Below are 19,658 nucleotides of genomic sequence, written 5' to 3'. Positions count from 1 at the left end.
GGAGAAGGAGAAGGAGAAGGAGAAGGAGAAGGAGAAGGAGAAGGAGAAGGAGAAGGAGAAGGAGAAGGAGAAGGAGAAGGAGAAGGAGAAGGAGAAAGGCCCAGGTGTAGGGAGAGGCCCTGCCTCAAAAGAATAGAAAGTGTCAGAGGACCCTCTATGCCCTCTTTGGTCACCTGAGCTCACACACAAGCACACGCATCTGCACACACACACACATACATGCTCTCACATGCAAATAAATGAGCAAATACATTTTTAAGTAGACTGAACATTATATTGTAAGCTATTTTATGTGTTGGGGAAAAAATACCTAAACCAGGTTAAGAGCGGATGGGGCACTTTGTCCTTCCCTCAATTAATGATATGATTGTTTTGGTCCTTTCTTTCTCCTTGTCATGTGATATAGCATGTGCTGACAAAAGTCAGCATTATTGAAGATGCAGCCTTCCTTTCTGTGTGACAGTGGTGTCCTCCAGCAACCACCAGACAAGGAAGGATCATGAAATGCAAAAGTGTGACTTAATCGATGTGACTTAAGGAAATGTAAGAGCATCCCACTGACAGGGGAACAGATCCTATATTTTGTGTTCCTTGAATAGTCTGTATTGCTCAGCCTATGTAACTGTCTATGATTTATAAAGTTTTTAATGGCTTCCTTTACAAATGAGAAGCACTCCCAGTTCTTTGCTGTGTCCTAAGACAAGTGAGCTGACGCCTGTAATCTCAAGCAAGTCTGAACACAGGGCTGTCTCTCGTCTGCCTTCACACAAGCCAAAGTGTGAGGATCAAAACAGGTACGTCCCTTCCCCCATTGTTACACAGCATGGTTTACGAAGCCCAGACAAACCACAGTGCCAGCCCAGAGGCTGGAGGTCCCAGAGGTCCCCTTTCACACAGGCACAGCATCTCCATGACATGCCATGTTCTCAGCCCACACATCCCAGGAAGTGAGGCTGATGGGCTACACCTGGCCTTACCTCTGCCAGGCGCGAGTGCTTGTGAACATTCTCCCCCTTCTGTACACTGGGGGCCAGCTGCTGCAGGACTCCCCTGCTGCTTGTCAGAGCTCTGGTCAGTCGGGCAAACTTCCCCCAACCTGAAGCAGGCAGAAAAACACGAAGACAAGGTTAGCCACACACTAAGAGAACACAGGCATTCTCATTTGCCAACACCACAGGACAATGTCCAGGGTCTTCTGGAGCTCCAATGAGCCCATCTCTCATCCCTGCAGGCAAGCAAGACCAGTTGCTCAGATATGAACCTTGAAATATCGAGGTTTGGGCAGCAACTTGCTTTTCCAACACACTTGAGCTACACCATCTCCGGTGGGGTTCAAATGTAAAGTTCAAACACACAGGTGAGTGTACACCTTTGTCACAAGTTACAAGAAAGCAAGAGGGTGACTCGTCTTTGTGAGCAATGTAGAGGTGACAGCCAGAGCCCCACACTTCACACCTGATCAAGCCTTGAGCTCAGCAGAAAGGAAGGTAAAGGCTCTGCACCTGCTCTCCATGAAAGAAGCAGAGAGAAAGACCAACAGTTGGAACAGGAGGTATTTCTCTCTGAGCCCAGGTGTAACCCACCCACTGCTTACCAAACAGAAAACCCTGCTTGAATTTCAGTCCCTGCTCTGTGACATGTGTGAGTTAGGAAATTAGTCAAAGGGAGACAGCAGAATGAAGGAAGAAGGTGCCCTGTCACAGAGCTATGAGTGAAGGCAGTCTAGTGACTCATCCCAGAGCCCGACAGCAGTGCCCAGGACTCCATGCAAAATTGTCAACTCTATTATCTGGTTGTTTCCCATTTGTGAGTTAATTGTTCAGAGAAAAATGTTAGGCACAAGCAGGCTTCCTGAACCACTCCCATGACGTACACAGCAGGGTGCATCAGGGTCAGGGAGAGTGAACCAAGAGCATATCCAGAAAGCAAACCCAAGGCAGAGCAATCCACTCACGCAGTAGCATCTTTCCCATCTGGGTCAGATCTTTGCAGCCAGAACTGAAGTTTATAGACTAACAGTTAGGTAATCTCACCAATTCCCAGGCTTTTCCATCATAAACAAGCTAACATAAAATCTGACCTTTGTCCTGAGCAGACCACAACACCACAGCAGATCAGGTGTATGGAGACAGAGGAAGCATGGGAATCAGAACACAGTAGTGGACTTTCAGGTAACATGAAGCTAGGTTCCCTGCCAGGATTCTCACATTGAAAACTAATGTGTATGAGCACGTACATGTGTTCTGACATGTGTGAGCATGTATGTGCATCTGTGTATATGGTTGTGTATCTATACATATGTGTATAAGCACATATATGCATGTATGTGTGCATGTATGTGTGCATATGTATGCAAGTAAGTTTCTACACAGGTACAGGTGTTTATATGTGAATATGTGTTATGTATGTACTTGTTCTAAATTGCTTACAAATAAGGCTACATGTTACTTGTATTATTTCATTAACAAAAAGGAATTGACACACGGCAAGAAGTTACCTTGACTAATGAAATAGTTGGAGGGGCGCAGTGAATGCACTGCTGTGTGCACTGAGATTCTCATCAGCAACGAGATGCACTATGTGGGCAGGTTGGGCTAAATAAGTGGAGCACATGACTTGTGGAAAATTAACCCGAGACAGCCTCCTACTGTCACACCGACTCATCACTTTGGTGGAGCCGGATAAGAAGCACTCTTAAAAGAGTATGCCTTTCCTACTATAACAATAATAGCTACACACTGCTGCATCTCCACAGAAAACACTTTGACATAACCAAATCATGCTTATTTCCCCTATGATGCTTTAACAAACAGTCTTTGTCACATCTAGGGTCACGAGTCCCAGCCTGTCTCTCCCCTGGACTCCACTGGCATTTCTCGGCTTCATCCCAGGAACCCTCAAGAGCAGAGAGCTGGAGGAGAAAGCCAAGCACAGAGCCAGGTAGCTGGACAACATGAAGCACTGCTGGGTTCTTGGCTGAGTGAATGCCAGCTGCAGGACAGGGAGTGAAAGAGTAGTTGACACTGGCTCTCTGCTACCTCAGTGAGCCAGTGCAGGAGCCCAGCTCACCCAACCATCCTGCAGGGCTCCTTTCCGAAGCCTTCAGTGCTTTCCGAATAATACACACCCTCAATCTAGATAAAGCCTAAGGCCATTCAGCTGATCAAATGACCCCTAAGACACGTTACTCTGGCCGATGGCCTCAGTAATGTCTGCCTATCAATTAACTAGCCACAGACAACAAACCACAAACATCATGAGACCAAGCACACGTAAGTCAATGTAGACACATGTGCGGTTCAGAGCATACTAGGTGTATGATTGTATCCAACTTTTCCTTAATCCTCTGACAGCTCAGATGAGTAAATTCAACCCACTTTTTGGTTTCAAGAGCATAGCAGACACACAGTCATTTACCAACGTCCTGCCACCTCCCTGCCCCATCTTCCAGGTTCATCACTCCCTCATTTCTAGTTTTTAATCTAAAGAGGCTGCAACCATCCACAAGTCAGACCCAAAGATGTCCACAAGAAAGTTGTCGGGTAAGCACAGCCTGCCTGCCCCATGTGGGCAACTGTGAAAACCGTCAAGAGCTTCATAGCCAGGTGGAGGTGATTGCCTGGTATGCACAGGGCTGTAGGTTCAGTCTCCAGTAGGGGAAGGGATGGAGGGAAAGGGAAGGAAACCTGAAAAGCCCCATGAGGTCAGATTGCTGGGCTGCCTCCTCTATCCAAGTGTAACTATGGAATGGTGGATTTTTGAATGCTTTACCAAACGTTTTCTGCCGCTCTTGCCCAAGCACACTGAAGAATGACACAGCACCCGACGCAAACTAAGATTTAAATCCTTATCTCTGCACAAGATTGCCTTGGCAACCTCGAATTGTCTGTAGCAAGAGTGTGCTTGCACAGAGCAGGGTTACGCACCTTTGCAGGAGTCATCCTCGATGGGCTGCTTGAATGCGGTTATGTCGCTGAAAGTGCAAAGGAACAGGACCACTTTATCCTGTTCGTTCCTGATCGGAGCGATCTTCACAAAAAACCACACAGGTGTCCCTGAAAGGAACATCAAAGGGTGGTCAGCTGCTTGCAACCTTGTCTGAGGGGTCCGGGAAGCAAGGACTCAGGAATGAACAGATGCAAATATTAGTTCACTGTTAATTCTTGTTACTCTTGGTGTGGGAGAATCTCACCGTCACATTTTTCTTGCTGGGATAAAAATGTATGGAGTGACTACACAGTGGGGGGCTTTCTTACAGTCTCATAACCCTGTAAGTACAGCGTCTGAACCCTCATACAACAGGAAGCAGCTTGAAAATCTCATCAGCACTCACAGAAGCAGCTCAGATACACTGATCTAACAACAATAAAAAGTGCAGGCCCAGTAGACACTGCCAACCACCAACAGACTCTATGTGTGGCTAAAGAACTCCACTGTCCACGAAAAGCTTGTGACACTATCAGCCTTATGCAAATGCTTGAACAAGCATGGACCAAAAACTGAATTTCTAAGTCTCTCTTCCTCAAACCAAAATCCAAAAATAAAATAAAATAGAATAGAATAAAGTGAAATAAAATAAAATAAAGCTATCCTGGACAACAGTAAACAGAAAACAACCAGGAAAGGTTGCCATGGCAGATTCCCCCCCACTCCATACTCAATAGTGGTAATATTAGAACCTTCGGTAGCACAGCGAGGTTTCGAGGACTGTCCATCCTAGGCTGAAGGGTGTGAACCTGTCCTCCTCACCATCACCGTCCTCCACAGAAGGCAGTGAGTCATGCCCCTTCTACTGACTTCTTAGTGAGGACTACCCTGAAAGTATCTGCACGGTCTCTCTTTAGCTTCCAAAAGTAACAATAATTAGTAAAAGCAAACTGCCTTTCTTTTTGTATAGGGATATCTCACCAAGAAGTAACAAGCTATCTGTGCTTCTAAAGTAAAGTATTTCCTGAAGTAGCATCTGCCAGGAAAGAACTCCATAAGCAGCTGTCACGTTGTTCTATGTTCTGTTTTACAACTGTGACAGTTACATCTGAGGACCTGACACGACCTAGAACCCCCTCCGAGGAAAGTCTCAGTGAGGGAGTATCTACTCTGGGTTGGCCTGAGGGCACATCTATGGGGATTGTCTTAATTACATTAATTGATGTGGCCTAGTCTACCATGAGTGGCACCTAAGCAAAGGGTCCTGGACTATTTGAATGGGGAACCCAGCTCGGCACAATTGAGCAAGCCAATGGGCATGCCCGCTTTTGTTTCTCTCTGCTCTTTACTGTGGGTGTGATGTTTCAGATCTTTGAAACTTCTGCCTCAACTTCGCCACAGCCATGGAGTTATACACAGAAATGAGCCCCGTTTCCCAGAGCTGCTTTCTGACAGGATATTGCATCACAGCAACAGAAATGAAATTAGAACAGTAACTTTTTCAAAACGAAGTCCACAATTATTTAGCCACATGGATGGAAACCTGACAGCTCCCCATGTTCCTGGCACTGTGCTGAGCATTTCATGTAATTTATGAGAACAGAGCAGACAATGAACACAACCTCAGGGTCATGTCTCTGGACAGACAGACATTAGAGTTAGTCAATCACCTTGACAATAGCTAGCTTATTGATTTGAATCTATCACTCACTTGTATGTAAGTATGGATACCCCTAGCATGTATAAGCTCTCAGAAAACAGCAAATGAAAATATGTCCTCCTTACATCTTGGTTACTGAAATACAATCCATGGTGAATGTTCATCTTCCCCTCTGCATAATTTTAACTGCCAGATTCTTGGTGATCTGAGAAAGCTGATTATAATACCACCCTAAGAAAAGCACACTTTTGAAAGAAATCCATAGTACAAAAAGAATCACACACACACACAAATGACCTTGCAATTATCCTCTGCTTTTTAAAGGTTTCTGTAACTGTATCTTCAAGAGCCTCTGCAGAGCCCATGGGACCCGAACCAACAAGACAGCACCGAGCCACACCTGGCCATATTCTAGCTAGCAACACAAAGCAAACAAGTCAGGAAACCATCTTCTTTTCCTCCAAAGAAAACTCCACACTTTTTTCAAATGGAAATCAGGAACATTGATATTTTATCAAGCTAATGTCAAACCAGATAGGAGGAGCCGCACCTACGTGGAGACTAGCAGCCTCACCTCTTCATCCTCCTAGCCCAGCTTCCTGCAGGCTTCAGTCTGGTCCTCTTGTCTATGCTACTAGAACCAGCTGGGCCTCTGTCCCTGGAACATTTAGTAGGGCTGCACCGTCTATCCTTTTTTTAACCATCTGCCAAGGCTTGTGAGAACCCATGACTCTGAGATCTTGAGAGCCCCACATCCATCAAGTTGGGGAGCCCTTGCCACATTTTCACAGTTCATGCTCATCATGAGTTCCTCACATTTCAATAGAGCCACCTGTGTAAGCTGTGTGCCCCTCTCCACCCAGCTGTCGTTCTAGAAACAAATGCCCCTGATTAAATACACATTACTCTGATCACCCTGTCTGCCTAGAGAGCTGGCATCAAAGGCTCACGTTGCCTTGGAGTTCATCCTGAGGTAGTCCCCAGGAACCTCCTTTTCCTAGTGTGCAGTTTCCTTTGGACGGATTTCTGTCTGTGTAACCCCAAGGCCTTTCCTCATAGACTGGTAATTTAGGAGACACTAACCGTTCTCCATTCTGTTCCCCCATTTAATAGATGGTGGGAGGAACAGAAAGGACTAGGGGTGGCTGCTGGAAGGAGAGGCCTATGATTCTCTGGTGCTACTTGTGACTGGTGGATAAGCCTGTATACCACCTGTAGGGCTGAAACCTTTCCCACAGATACAACCTGTACCCCCAGGATCAGCTTTCTCAGTCATAGCAATGACATTTTCATCTCTACAACTGGATTCCTACATCTCAGTTGGTTCTGACGATGGACAGGGAATTTTCCTCTCCCCTTCCCTTCTAAAACTATAACAACTGGGGACTTCATCCTTAAAAAGATTACAGCCCAGTGTGTGGACAGGAGTCTCAACCTACTTTCTCCATCTTACTACACTGTATGCCCTTCCCAGTGGTATGTTGTATACCAGGTAGTCATGATCACTGAGTTGTGCAGCAAGCTGGCAGGCTGGATGCTCTAGGACAGATGACTGAGTTTCAAAAACATCAGTTCTAGAGCAGTGTCTTCCAAGAGACACTTGGGCCTTCCTCTATCCCAAACTATCACTAAGAAAACAAGTGGAATGGATAAACTTTTCAAGTCTATAAATGTTCCAGAATGAACTGGATTCTTCCAACACAGACCAGAGATTCCAACCCTGTCCCTCCTCACAGCAAAGCATTTTCCTCTCCTGCACTACTGCCTGGTCTCAACAGACTAAAGAGTTGCTTCAAATGGAAATGAACCTTCTAGAGCCTGGAGCCCACCATCCAGTCTCACTTCTCCCTCTCTGCAGGTCCTAAGGAGAGTCAGGAACCCTTTGACTCTTGGGTTGATCTTCCGGCTGGCAGAAGCCAGATCAGATAGACTCCAGAGGCCTTGGAGCCCAGAACTGCAGTAGGACTGCTCTATCATGATTCAGGCCAGTGTAGATCAAATCAGAGCCAGATAAGCACTGCAGAGACAAGCAAACATTTGATGCCCCCTTCCTATGCTAAGGAAGATAGATGTGCAAGCCCAGGAAGGCAGAACCTGACAGTGTTGCCAGTGGAGTGCTGCTGCTGCTGCTGGGTTGCTAAAAGAGGGGTCCATTCAGAGCGAGGTGAGGGTGGGAAGGATGTGAGTTTCAGGTCAGAGAACCTATTATCTCTGATCCTTGTGTCTAAAGAAGTAACATCCCTACCTGGCCCTGGCAAGTCCTCATCTCTGGTAGCCAGATAACATGACACAAGCTTTGATGTATGAGAGAGGTCTGGACCTCCATCAATCTTTTGGGACCTCCTAGGTATGCTATATAACCAGACCTCAGTGCATCTGATTACATCCAACAGCAGCAGAACAGACCAACCTGCCTTGAGTGACTCTTGGGAAGAGCTACATCATGCTGGGCCTAGAAACAGCAGCCTCTGCAGGAAAAGACTGTTGGTCTGGGGCTGACTTCTACTAAGATGAGTGCTAAACACAGAAATGAAGGCAGCATGGGGTGGGGAGTGGCTGCCCAAGGCCCAGGGTTAAATCCTTTCTCCCTTTACCATGAACCTGGTCATGGCAACTTAGCTCCTCTCAACATCAATTACCCAGTTTAAAATAGGAATGGCTGCCCTAAGATTAAGTAAAAATAAACATACGTGAGGCGCTGGTGTTTAAAGCTACGACTTCCCTTTCCTTCTTCCTTTCCAATTTTTCTTCTAACAGTTGAAATCCCCAGGGCTGCTTGAATGACTTAAAAGAAAATATATCTCAAAGTGTTTGAGGAAACTCACCCTGTTCTGAGGGGACAGGGCCCATCGTAACCACAGCAAGGGGGAAAGCTACAAAAATCAGTGCTTAGCCCTCCACATAATTAAAGAGCATAAAACAAAACTTAAACAATTGGAGAGTGATGCTGTTTGTAGATGAGACAGTACAGCTGGGTAAGATGTTAGGCCTGGTTAATGTATAAATAGAATGCAATTTATGGGATTCTCGTGCTTTTTCTGAGAACTTAATAAATCGGAATTCAACTCAGACAGAAAAATAAAGGTGTAAGCATGGCCTTGGGGGAGGGAGACAATGACTACCAACTGTAATAATTAAGCATCTGCAGGACTGTTTGCAAGACAATTTTGAAAACATCATCCTTGCAGGGTGGTGGTGACACATGCCCTTAATCCCAGGACTTGGGAGGCAGGAGCAAACAGATCTCTGAGTCTGAGGCCAGCCTAGTCTACATAGTGAGTTCCAGGACAGCCAGGGCTATACAGAAAAACCTTGTTTCCAAAAAGAAAAAGAAGGAAGGAAGGAAGGCAGGCAGGCAAGAAAATAAAGGAGAAGGGAGGCAGAGGACAGGGGAGAGGAGAGAAGAGGGGAGGGGGGAAGGGGGGGAGGAAAGATCATCCTTTACTGAGTACTCCCAATGAGCCAGGCTCTGATAAGCTAGAGTTTATACCTCAGTTTGCACCTGAGGTGGGATAGCAGCTGTAACTTTAACCCTGCTGTAAGTATGCAAACCTCAAGTGAAAGGTTTATTGTGTAAAGAAAACGGCAGGGCATCAGAGACAGCTCAGATGACAAACCTACAAAAGTGTGAAAGTCCCCACAACCCATATAAAGAAGTTGGCCACAGTGGGTCACGCCTGCAATCTGAGCACTGAGAAGCAGAGACAGGAGCCTGGTCAGAAAGCTCTAGGCCAATGAGAGACCTGTCTCACAATGCAAGGTGATGACTCCTATGAAACAACGCCAAGATTGTCCTCTGACCTCCACACACATGCACACACACCTGCACAGACATGAACACACATGAATTCATACTCTTACACATGCAAGAGCACTCACAAACACACACACACACTTGCACATACAAACAAAAGAAGAAAAGAGAATCTCAAATCGGAGAGAAGTGAACTATTTAATAAACAATACTATGGCAATTGAATGAGCAATGGATAAAATAAGTTTAAATGCTAACCTCACATAATATATGAACATATATTTCAAATTGTTTAATATTCTAAAGGATATTTTAACACAGCTATTTGGATGGCAGAATAGAAAATGGCGAGTGCTTTTATTACTTGGGTAAGGAAATGAGTTCCCTAGTCATTCTATAAAAGTCAGAAACATGAAGAAAAACACTGACATTAAAAAAAAAAAATCACATCTGCCAGATGGTGTGGTGCATGCTTTCAAACCTAGCACTCTGGAGACAGAAATAGGCAGATCTCTGTGAATTCGAGGTCAGCCTGGTCTACAAATTCAGTCCCCTCTGAAGTTACATAGTGAAACCCCATCTCCAAATTTTTTCAGTTGTATATGTTGTTGGTTTGGTTTTTTTTTTTTAAGTCCCTACACATAAAAAAAGGATTTTAATAATGACAATAGTTCTCAGTGTGTGTTTGATTTAAGATTGATGGTCATAACACACCAGCAACTCCTTCATAGAATAAAGAGAAGATGAGCCATTTGGAAAATGGGAAAATATGACAACTTTATCTATTAGATTTCTCTCCATACTGGGCTACTCCTGAGTGCAGGAGCCATTTCTCACATGAGTCTCAGCTCAGCTATAGCAAGGGCTGAGCTGCCTGCAGAGTCAATAGCTACTTGGCCAGCAGCAGTGCTGCAGGACACAACTCCCTGGGCATCTCTAACTGCACAGCTGCTTCAAGCTCCCAGAGACCTTCTACCAGCTACCCTCAAACCATGAAGTCACACACTGCATGGGGGGCAGAAAAGGGGGTGACACACTGGCCAGAGTTGCATGGCTTTTACTCAGAGGTAAGGTTTCTTGATTTTCTTGTTTAGAAAAATGAGAACTACTAGGCCAGCATAAGAGTAAGCACATAAACATTTGCTGAATTGGCTCATTCATGATAATTATTATTATTATTATTTATTATTATTATTGCAAGAGAACCACACAGCTTCTTTAGTATATGCAGGAACATGATAAAAGATATGAATGGGAATCTAGGAATGCCAGGTTTTCAGACCAACCAAGAGACATAAAATGTCCAAATAATGAAACCCCCAAATCACACCACTGAAGCCTTTAACTACTTACCCCCAAGTCCCCAAGAGGCTGGACAGATAGATGGTGTCTATGATTAGAAGATCCCCATAAGATTTCACTGAGGAGTGAGACTAGAAAGAAAAGTCACAGTAGTCTGCAGAGCTTGTCAAAGCAGCTGAGGATGGATGGTTCAGTGGGTAAGGAGCTCACTGGGTGAGTATAGGATTGGAGTTCAGGCTCAGTGGGTAAGGAGCTCACTGGGTGAGTATAGGGTTGCAGTTCAGGCTCAGTGGGTAAGGAGCTCACTGGGTGAGTTTGGGTTGCAGTTCAGATCCCAGAACCACAAAAGCACTGTAACCTCACTCATGAGACAGGGGATCCCCAGAGCCGGCTACCCAGCATCTATGAGCACCGATTTCAGTGGGCGACTACCTCAGCAAACAAAGTAAGGATCAAAAAGGACATCTAAAATCAACCTCTTTCCTCTGCATGGATGTGCATGCACACATATGTGCACCCATACACATTATACAAGCAAGCATGCACACACATACATGTTTCAAAACATAAAAAGGGTTATTAATACCAGGAGGAAAATTACTAGCATTGAATAGAATAGAGAGTCCTAGAATCTAAGCACATAACATTAAAAGCTGATTTTTAAATGGACAGGAAGAGAAAATTCAATCTCACTGGTGCTATAAACTTATAGACAAACACCTTTATTGTGGACAGTTTGACATTTGGGTGTCAGTACTGGGTCTCGTGAAGTACAGTGAGTCAGCCACTCACACTCTGCACAGTGGAAAGCCACTGCCTAGCAAATGCCTCAGGAACGTGTCTTTGACCCAGAGACCATCAACTTCTAGGAAACAGCGTTAACAGAACAGCTGCCCGCTGACATCCATCTCTGCAGCTTAGTTCTAGTTTGTTTTCCAGGGCTTTGGTTTACTTTGGTTTTGATTTTTTAACACAGGGTCTCAAAGCTGGGCAGTGGTGGTGCACACCTTTAATCCCAGCAGAGGAGGCAGAGGCAGATGGATTTCTGAGTTCGAGGCCAGCCTGGTCTACAGAGTGAGTTCCAGGACAGCCAGGACTACACAGAGAAACCATGTCTCAAAACACAAAAAGGAAAGAAAGGAAGAAAGAAAGAGAGAGAAGGGGGGAGGAAGGGAGGGAGGGACTCAATATGTAGCTCATGCTAGTCTCAAATTCAATCCTCCTGCCTCAGACTCCTGAGTGCTGGGGATAAGGAGAGCATTAGCACACCGGGCTCAGCACTGTAGTCAGTAAGGAAAGCTGAGGGCTGTGTAAACACCGGGCTCAGCGCTGTAGTCAGTAAGGAAAGCTGAGGGCTGTGTAAACACCGGGCTCAGCGCTGTAGTCAGTAAGGAAAGCGGAGGGCTGTGTAAACACCCAGAGTGTTAGTTTTCTTCCTGTTGCTGAGACAAAACACCTGGACAATAACAACTTAAAGAAGAAATGATTGATTTTGGCTCACAGTTTCTGAAAGGATGCAGTGTATCGTGGCAGAGGAGACACAGCAGCAGAAGCACTGGGCTGTCAGTCAGCGAGCAGAAAAGAAAGAGGAAGTGGAGTGGCACTATGAAACCTCACCGCCCACCCTGAGTGATGTACTTCCTACAGCAAGGTCCCACCTCCTAAAGGTTCCAGAACCTTCCCTAGAGCTCCACCAGCTGGGAACCAAGTGTTCAAACCCATGAGCCTGTGAGGGACATTCCACATTCAAACCACAGCACCCAGCAGTAGAGGAATTATGAAACCCTTTCACGCTGCTTCCTGGCCGTGGACAAAGTACAGCCAGCTGCTTTGCATTCCTACATTACACACCATGAAACCACATACCGCCATGCCTTCCCTTCTGCTCAGACTGTGTCATCACAAACTGTAAGCCAGTATTAACCCCTCCCTTCAGAATCTTCTGGTCAGGCATGTGAGCACAGCAACGAGGAAAAATAAATGAATACAGGACACTGACACCGGGAATTGACAAACCTTTGCATCTAGTCTGGGGAGAGAACATGCAAATGTTTGGACCTTTAGCCTCAGAAGCCATAGAATTCTGTAAGCAAAGAGTAACGGGCCATTCAGATGGGACCTCATAAGACCAAATTAGCAAGAGCAATGTGGAGGAGGGCGGCTGGCTGTCTCATAAGACTCTGACCAAGCTAGAAGTCACTAGGCAAACCAAGTTGGCCTTGGACTTGAAGTAATCCTGTCATCCATCTTCTAAGTGCTGGGGTTAACAGTCATCTGCTGCCACTCCCAGGCATCCCATGAGTTTTGATGGAGTGTATGTGAGGTTCTGCAACAGGCACACCCCACAGGTGTGGAGCTTCTTCTGACCCTGGCTGAGAAAGTACTGCATGATCCAGTCTTACAGACAACAGCTGAGAGCAAACTTCACACCTTCCCCAGCACACAGACTTCCACCTTTCTAGTCACAGGTGAGTTCCCACACAGGTAAAAGTGGGAGAAACATTGCTCTAAGCCCTCAGGGAGCCTCCCTTCTGCTGCCCATTCTGCCTACATTGTAACAGTTGTGTTCCTCCCCTAATCCTTATCTACCCTTCATGGCTGTTAAAAAGAGTTCTTTCCTGGACCTCCTAAATCAGGGTTAAGAGACCCACCTATGGCTATACTGTGGATGCTGTAATGACAGACTTGGCATCTGTCCTTTTGTTCTCATATTAAGTCAGTGTCCAATAGAGTTGGCCAATAAAAAGCAACTGAAATAAGTGTAGAATCCAAATACCAACAAGCAAAAAATAAAAACAAACAAACAAAAAACTACATAATTCCCAGGCTCAACAAACCAAACCTAAAAGAGAGGATAAAACTTGGAAGCAGGAAGCAGTTGGGAGATAGAAGTCAGGTTCCTAGGAGGAAATCAGCATTATTGCTATTGAATCCTCCTCAGTCTGTGCCTTGTGTGTTTTGTGTGAGATTAGCCTGGCCACAGGTCTGCTGCCCCTGTACACAGCTGTGCTTGCCCTGCTCATGGCTCTTCTGGCCCTGTACAAGGTTCTGTTGGCCAACCGATGGCTTGGTATAAATAAGAAATGTCCCTTTCCAGCACAGATATAAAGTCAATGCAGAGAGAACTCAGAAAGCAAAGCACACACTGGTTACCGCTGATCCCCCCCATGCAGAGTATAGCCTGCACAAACCCATGCAATAGCCACACTGTGTGCTCATATTTCAACCAGGCAGAATGGCCAGGGAACAAACACTAGGCACAAGGTCTGGGCACAGTATGATGTGGGGTGAGGAATTTGAATTAAATCCATGGCCACTTGGGAGGGCTGAAAGAACCAACCATTTTAAAGCAGTGCAGAATTGTGTCAAGTTTATCTGCTAAAGGCTAGAAGAGAAAATCAGATGTGACAGTGAAGAGCTGTTACATCAGCCTCACAGCAGAGCCAAGGTCAATACGCTACTTCAGAGACCGGTTATCTGTCCCTCAATGTCACCTGTTCCTCCATGGCTGAGGCTATGTCCCTATCACAACCTCTGGAGTGGGGAGAGAGGTGAATCTTTTAGTGGCCAACCAGGTAAACCAGTCAGCTTGCATGGAAAATTCCTGCCTTCCTAAAGCTCAAAACTCCTAATACAAGAATCGCTTGGCATGAGAGACTCACCATACATGGCCTCAGCCTCAGAGAGCAGGGAGTCCCACCTTCGTCTCCACTTCCTCTGGGGCCTGTGCCCACTGGAAGGAATGAAAAGTGAAATCACTCAGCAATTTAACTACCTTCTCTCCCCCTTTTGTTCCAAACATGTAGTTGAATTTGGGCAAGTTGAATGCATAGTCTAATGCTGCTTTAAAACTCTTAAGCGAAACACAAAAGCAAGGCATTCTTTAGTTGATACACCTACCAATTAGTGTTCTTTGCCATGGGGTAAGTCACACTGTTCAGTACATGAAGGCTCCGGAGTGGGAAACCACCACCTTACTCTATTAGCTCAGAGCACATGTGCAGTGCATGCCTTCCCTAAGAGAAGGCTGCTATGGGCATGCTCCTGGTAAGAGCTGTAGCTTGGAACTGTGTTCCACCCTAGTGTAGGCACCAGCATAGACCTCCTCACAACCTTTCACTTCATTCCTCCTATAGCTATGAGTGGGGTGGAGAGGAGACCTATGGTAAGCCAGAGTTGAGCACCTGTTTCAGCAGCAAGCTACAGGAATGGTGCCGTTGAGCTCGCTCCTGGCCAGAGTGCAGCTCTTGAGTCAACACCTGTATAACCACCAGGCAAAGTCCCCTCAGACAGGAAAAGTATTCCAGCTTCTTGAGATGAACACAGCACATGCTTTCCCAAGCAAACTGTCAATCACTGAGCCCAGAACACCACCCAATAGTCACATACCCTCATGCCCCACCTGGGCCACTCCAGATATGTTAGCTGAAACAACAACCTGTCGATCAATTCTACTTTTATAAAAATCAGGACTCTTCATTGGATGTGTGTGTGATATGCATGTGTGTACACATGTTTGCATCATGTGCATGTGTGAATGCAGGTGTACATGGGTGTGGAGACAGACCAGAGGTTGACATCACTCTACTTCCTCACTTCTTAGGACAGCTCACCTCTGTTCAGCAAGAAGCCACCTAAGAGGAAGACAAGGTCTATACTTGGGCATGGCTACAAACTTTATTCTATACTTGGTAGAAGTAACTGTGACCAAGACCAATGCGAATATATGATGCCATGCAGTTAATACTGTCTCCTTGGGTCATCATGAGACCTTTACTCACAGACTCTTAGCTGGGCACCTGGAAGAGTCTCTCACTGAGCTAGAAGTTATAGGAGGTAGAGCCTAAGACAGACAGGACAGGGCTTCTCCTGCCTCTCCCCTGGTGCCTCCCAGGAGCAATTCATAAATGAACTGAGAGGGACAAGACTAACTCTTGAGAGAAAAATAGATGAAGTCTTAATTGGTTAGTGACACACAATGGCTTCTAGTAACTAGATGAGGGGAAAGAATCAAAACCAAACAGTCACAGAAGTGGAAGCAATACCTCACCCTCTACACACATGAAACTGGGCTCTGAGCCTCGGATACTCACTGTTCTTCTTGTACATCAGAATTTCGAAGGAATTCATCTCGTAGTTCTCAAAGGTCTGGCGAACCTTTTCAACTGTGTCCTTGTCAGTCAGCTCTCCATACATAAAACTGAAAGTCAACCAAAAAACCGCATTAGCAAGTCAACAAGTATTCACTCATCTGCAAGCAGACGTTAAATAAGTTCCACAGCCAGCACTGAACACACATACACATGTGAATACACACACATGCATGAACACACATGTATTCACAAACACGTGTGAACACACATGAACACATGCACATGTAAACCTACATGAGCACACTTGGTGAAAACATTAATTGAAATTAAGAAGACTCATTGGTCTAACTGGGTTTTTTTAGTCCTCTATTTTTCATGTCTGCCCCTAAAAAACTAAGCCTCTAATGACAGACACATGTGAGAAATCCATAGATCCGGAAGAAGAAGGAGTGCCACGGTGCACCAGGGCAGCCATATGCTGCTTGGCTTCTGGGAAGCAAAGACAAGTGAGACCTCAGAGCTGAGGAAGCAGGGAAGAGAGGGAGCATGCCAGGCAAGTCCATGCACCACTGACAAAGGTCAGAGGTCATTGTAAAACCTGAGTGTGCATCTGCTCCATGTGACTGGACTCCAGACAGGGAAGGGAGATGTTGCAAGAGACAACACAAAGATGTCAGAAGAGATCATAGCAATCTCAGCCAAGAAGGTAAATTGCACCTTAGCCTATAACCAACTAAAGGGCATGGGAGGGTCTGAAGCAAGGGAGAAATGAGGTCAGATTACATCTTAGAAACAAACAGAACTCCAGGAGACTTCTGGGAAAGATGACTGGGTAGATTTGAGGAGGGAGAGAGAGAAAAGGGGAGAGATGAAGAGAGAGAAAGAGGGAGGGAGAGAGACAGAGACAGAGAGAGAGAGAGAGAGAGAGAGAGAGAGAGAGAGAGATCCCAAACAAGAAAGAGGTGTAACTTGATGCTCTAGCACACAGAAGCAGCTAAGGAAGGACAGGATTCAGCTGCTGTCTGCACAGCGTTTTCCTGCCTCCTGAAAAACAAGAGCACTCAGCCTAAAACACTGAGAGAATCAAGTCCTACAGCCTTTAATAATGCATCTTCCTGCTGCTCAATTTTGGAAAAAGGCAGCCTAAGGAAACAAATACACAGGATGAAAAAGATCAGAGAAAAATCTCAGCATAGTCTGGGAAAAATCACTGCCTATGAGCCCTGGATCTCAGCAGAGGCCAGAACCCCAACTCAGAACTCTGTATTGAGTCTAGTCCTTCCAGGAGCAGAATAAACCCTCAGCTAAGTGGGATGAACCAGGGCACAGGACATTAACAAAATCCAACAAGAGATGGACAGAAAAGTCATGCCCTCTAATACTACACATGGCCCAGCAAGCACCCATGCAGACCCTAGACCTTCAGGCAACAAGGAGATGACTGATCCTGCCAACAGGTCATGCAGATGTGGGGGTGTGGCCTCCAAACCATGATTTCCCATCAGCTCATGCTATGCACTGAATGTATTCTAGCTTTTACTTGAAAACTTGACTCATAGAATCATAGGCTTTTAGAAGAAAAGAACCTCGAAAAAAATGCACTATCAAATACAATTCCTGACTTAGACCAAACATCCAGTCAAGCACTATACAGGCTGGTTACAGGAATGAAGCGGGGATGCTCACCCCAGCTTCCCAATTCTGGAACTCTGTAAGGAAAGAGTTGCTAATTTTCTAGAATCATTTTCTCATTTTATGTTCCTCTGGTCACTGGGAGGTGTGACTGACTGTGTGGGTGTCCTTGTAGAGGCCCACATAGCACTTGGCTTTGAGGCTGTACCTATAACCTGGAGCCAGGAAAATAGAAAATGGAGCTTGGAAATATCTCCACAAAGAAGACCAGATCAAGACTAAGTCATCCCAGCCTGGGAACGAGATGACTGTCTCCTCTCCCTCTCTTGCTGAGTCATTTTTCTAGACCAGCGACCTTTGTCTAAGGGAAGTGCTGGTACCCACAGCTGCAGCCTCCTCACAGGCAAACAAGGCTCCACATCTGAGTCTCCACAGGTGAAGTATAGGGTTACACCATTAGCATCAGGATCAGGGTCTTCTCCAAGCTATAGCTTACTAGGAGGTGAACATTACCTTCACCTGAACATTAGAAAGTAAATGTCTGCAATACATGAAATAAGAAAAACAGAAGGCCCAGGCTATTAGGAATCCAGTTGGCACAGATGGGGAGGGAGTGTTCAGGAGTTACAGCTGAATAAATTGCTTAGAGTTGTAGAAAAGAAAAGTTGGCAAACTCATCAAGGGGATGTATCTGTTATCCTAGAGGTGAGTACAGCCAATAAGAGAAAGGGGGAAATGCTTGCTCTGGTCAGGCCAAAAAGTGAAGCTAAGTCTTGGGACTTGACAGCTGTGAATCTGCAGATGGAGACAGACAGATAGGGACAGATATTCAGTGGAAAATAGCATATGGCGAATACCAGAGACTCGTGTGCATTAGAAACATAATTTCCAAATCTATAAGCAGTAAGAAAAGTCTTGAACTGTCCACTTGTCAGGTTCACAATCTAGAGCTTAACAAAATTCGAATATTGTCCAAACATTTAACATTGTTTGCCAACAGTTGGTTATGAGGCTGATCTGACATGTGAAAAGACAAGGCAGCGTGGTGAGGCACCTGCGCAGTCCACGCACGATCAGTTTACTTCTTGATTTAGACGATAGTTCCACTACACACACACACACACACACACACCACAGAAGATGGACTCTGGACAGCCAGAGGCTGTGCTGAGCCGAGATCCAGCCATGGCTGCAGAGGAATGCCTGGCAGGGTCCAAGCTTCATGCCAGCTCAACACCTTGAAAAGAGCTTTTCTAGCACCCAGGCCCCAGTGTAGTGGGGTAATCTACACCCCTGTGCCTCTGAAGAACTCTCTCTAAGGAAAAGCTCTATACGTGAGGCCCTATCTTGGACTTACTCGCTTTAAAATGTTCTTAATGTTTTAAAATTTTACACTGGGACATAACTCCATCGGTAGAGAGCTTGCCTAACATTTGCAAGGCCCTGGGTTCAGATCCCAGATCTGCATCAACAGGGCATGCCGGCATACACTTGCAATCTCAGCACTTGGGAGTCTGGGGCAAGTGCATCAGAAGCTCAGGGTCATCTTTGGCTGCCTGGCTAGTTTGAAGCCAGCCTGAGCTACATGACTGTCTTGATTTAACTCCTAATTTTAAAATGTTTAATCTTCTAACTCTCACATTAAGTTCTACCTAAACTTCATAAACTTTTGAGCTCACATCATGTAGATTTTCTGCTTTCCATTCTCTGTCTTACTGACTGCTGCTCTGTCAGTTGTGGGGACCGTGTCCTACATCTCCATTGGGTTTCCCAGCATATGCACACACTACAGGAGTTGTGGCCATAAAAATTCACAAGACGCCAAAAGTCAGATCAGGGCAATCCTCCCCCCTGCCTCCTAGAGGTGCACTCGGCATACCTGCAGGCACTGCTTTTCTGCATCACTTCCGCCCGGTGGTAGCCAGACAGCTTGCAGAATCCATCATTGCTGTACACGATGGGCCAGTCCACTATCTGGGCATTCCCCAACACAAAATTAGTGTCTATGTCAAAAAAGGAAGAAAGAGCACATGAGGCAAGACATTAGTCGACATGAATGATTTCAGCAGTCCTAATGTTTATGAGGACAGTCTCCCAGACAGAACCCTGTCCCCCAGGAGGGAGAGAGAAAACCAAGCTTTGGGGTTAAAAATTTTGAATGTATCCTAAGTTTTGGGCTAATATTGCATAGACTAGCAAGATTTTGCTGAAAGGACCCAGATATAGCTGTCTCTTGTGAGACTATGCCGGGGCCTAGCAAACACAGAAGTGGATGCTCACAGTCAGCTAT

The 19,658-nt window shown here is 45.7% G+C and overlaps 1 protein-coding gene across 4 annotated transcripts in view; it reads right to left on the bottom strand.

The window, feature by feature from the left end:
* Positions 1 to 19,658, bottom strand: part of Kcnh1 (potassium voltage-gated channel subfamily H member 1) — a 308,441-nt gene that overhangs the window by 259,152 nt on the left and 29,631 nt on the right. For all 4 annotated transcript variants that reach the window (XR_003837613.1, XM_021160418.1, XM_021160427.1 and 1 more), the window contains exons 2-5: positions 19,248 to 19,371; positions 15,737 to 15,843; positions 3,927 to 4,055; positions 978 to 1,096 (exon numbers count right to left, since the gene is read on the bottom strand). Coding sequence is in view for 3 of the 4 variants with exons in the window: in XM_021160418.1 (XP_021016077.1) it covers positions 978 to 1,096; positions 3,927 to 4,055; positions 15,737 to 15,843; positions 19,248 to 19,371 (479 nt within the window). In the remaining variant the exon portion in view is untranslated. The remainder of the gene's footprint in view (positions 1 to 977; positions 1,097 to 3,926; positions 4,056 to 15,736; positions 15,844 to 19,247; positions 19,372 to 19,658) is intronic.

This window comes from Mus caroli, chromosome 1, assembly GCF_900094665.2.
Source record: "Mus caroli chromosome 1, CAROLI_EIJ_v1.1, whole genome shotgun sequence".
Lineage (NCBI taxonomy): Eukaryota > Metazoa > Chordata > Mammalia > Rodentia > Muridae > Mus > Mus caroli.
The sequence above is the reverse complement of the archived record's forward strand: the minus strand, read 5'-3'. Positions and strand labels throughout refer to the sequence as shown.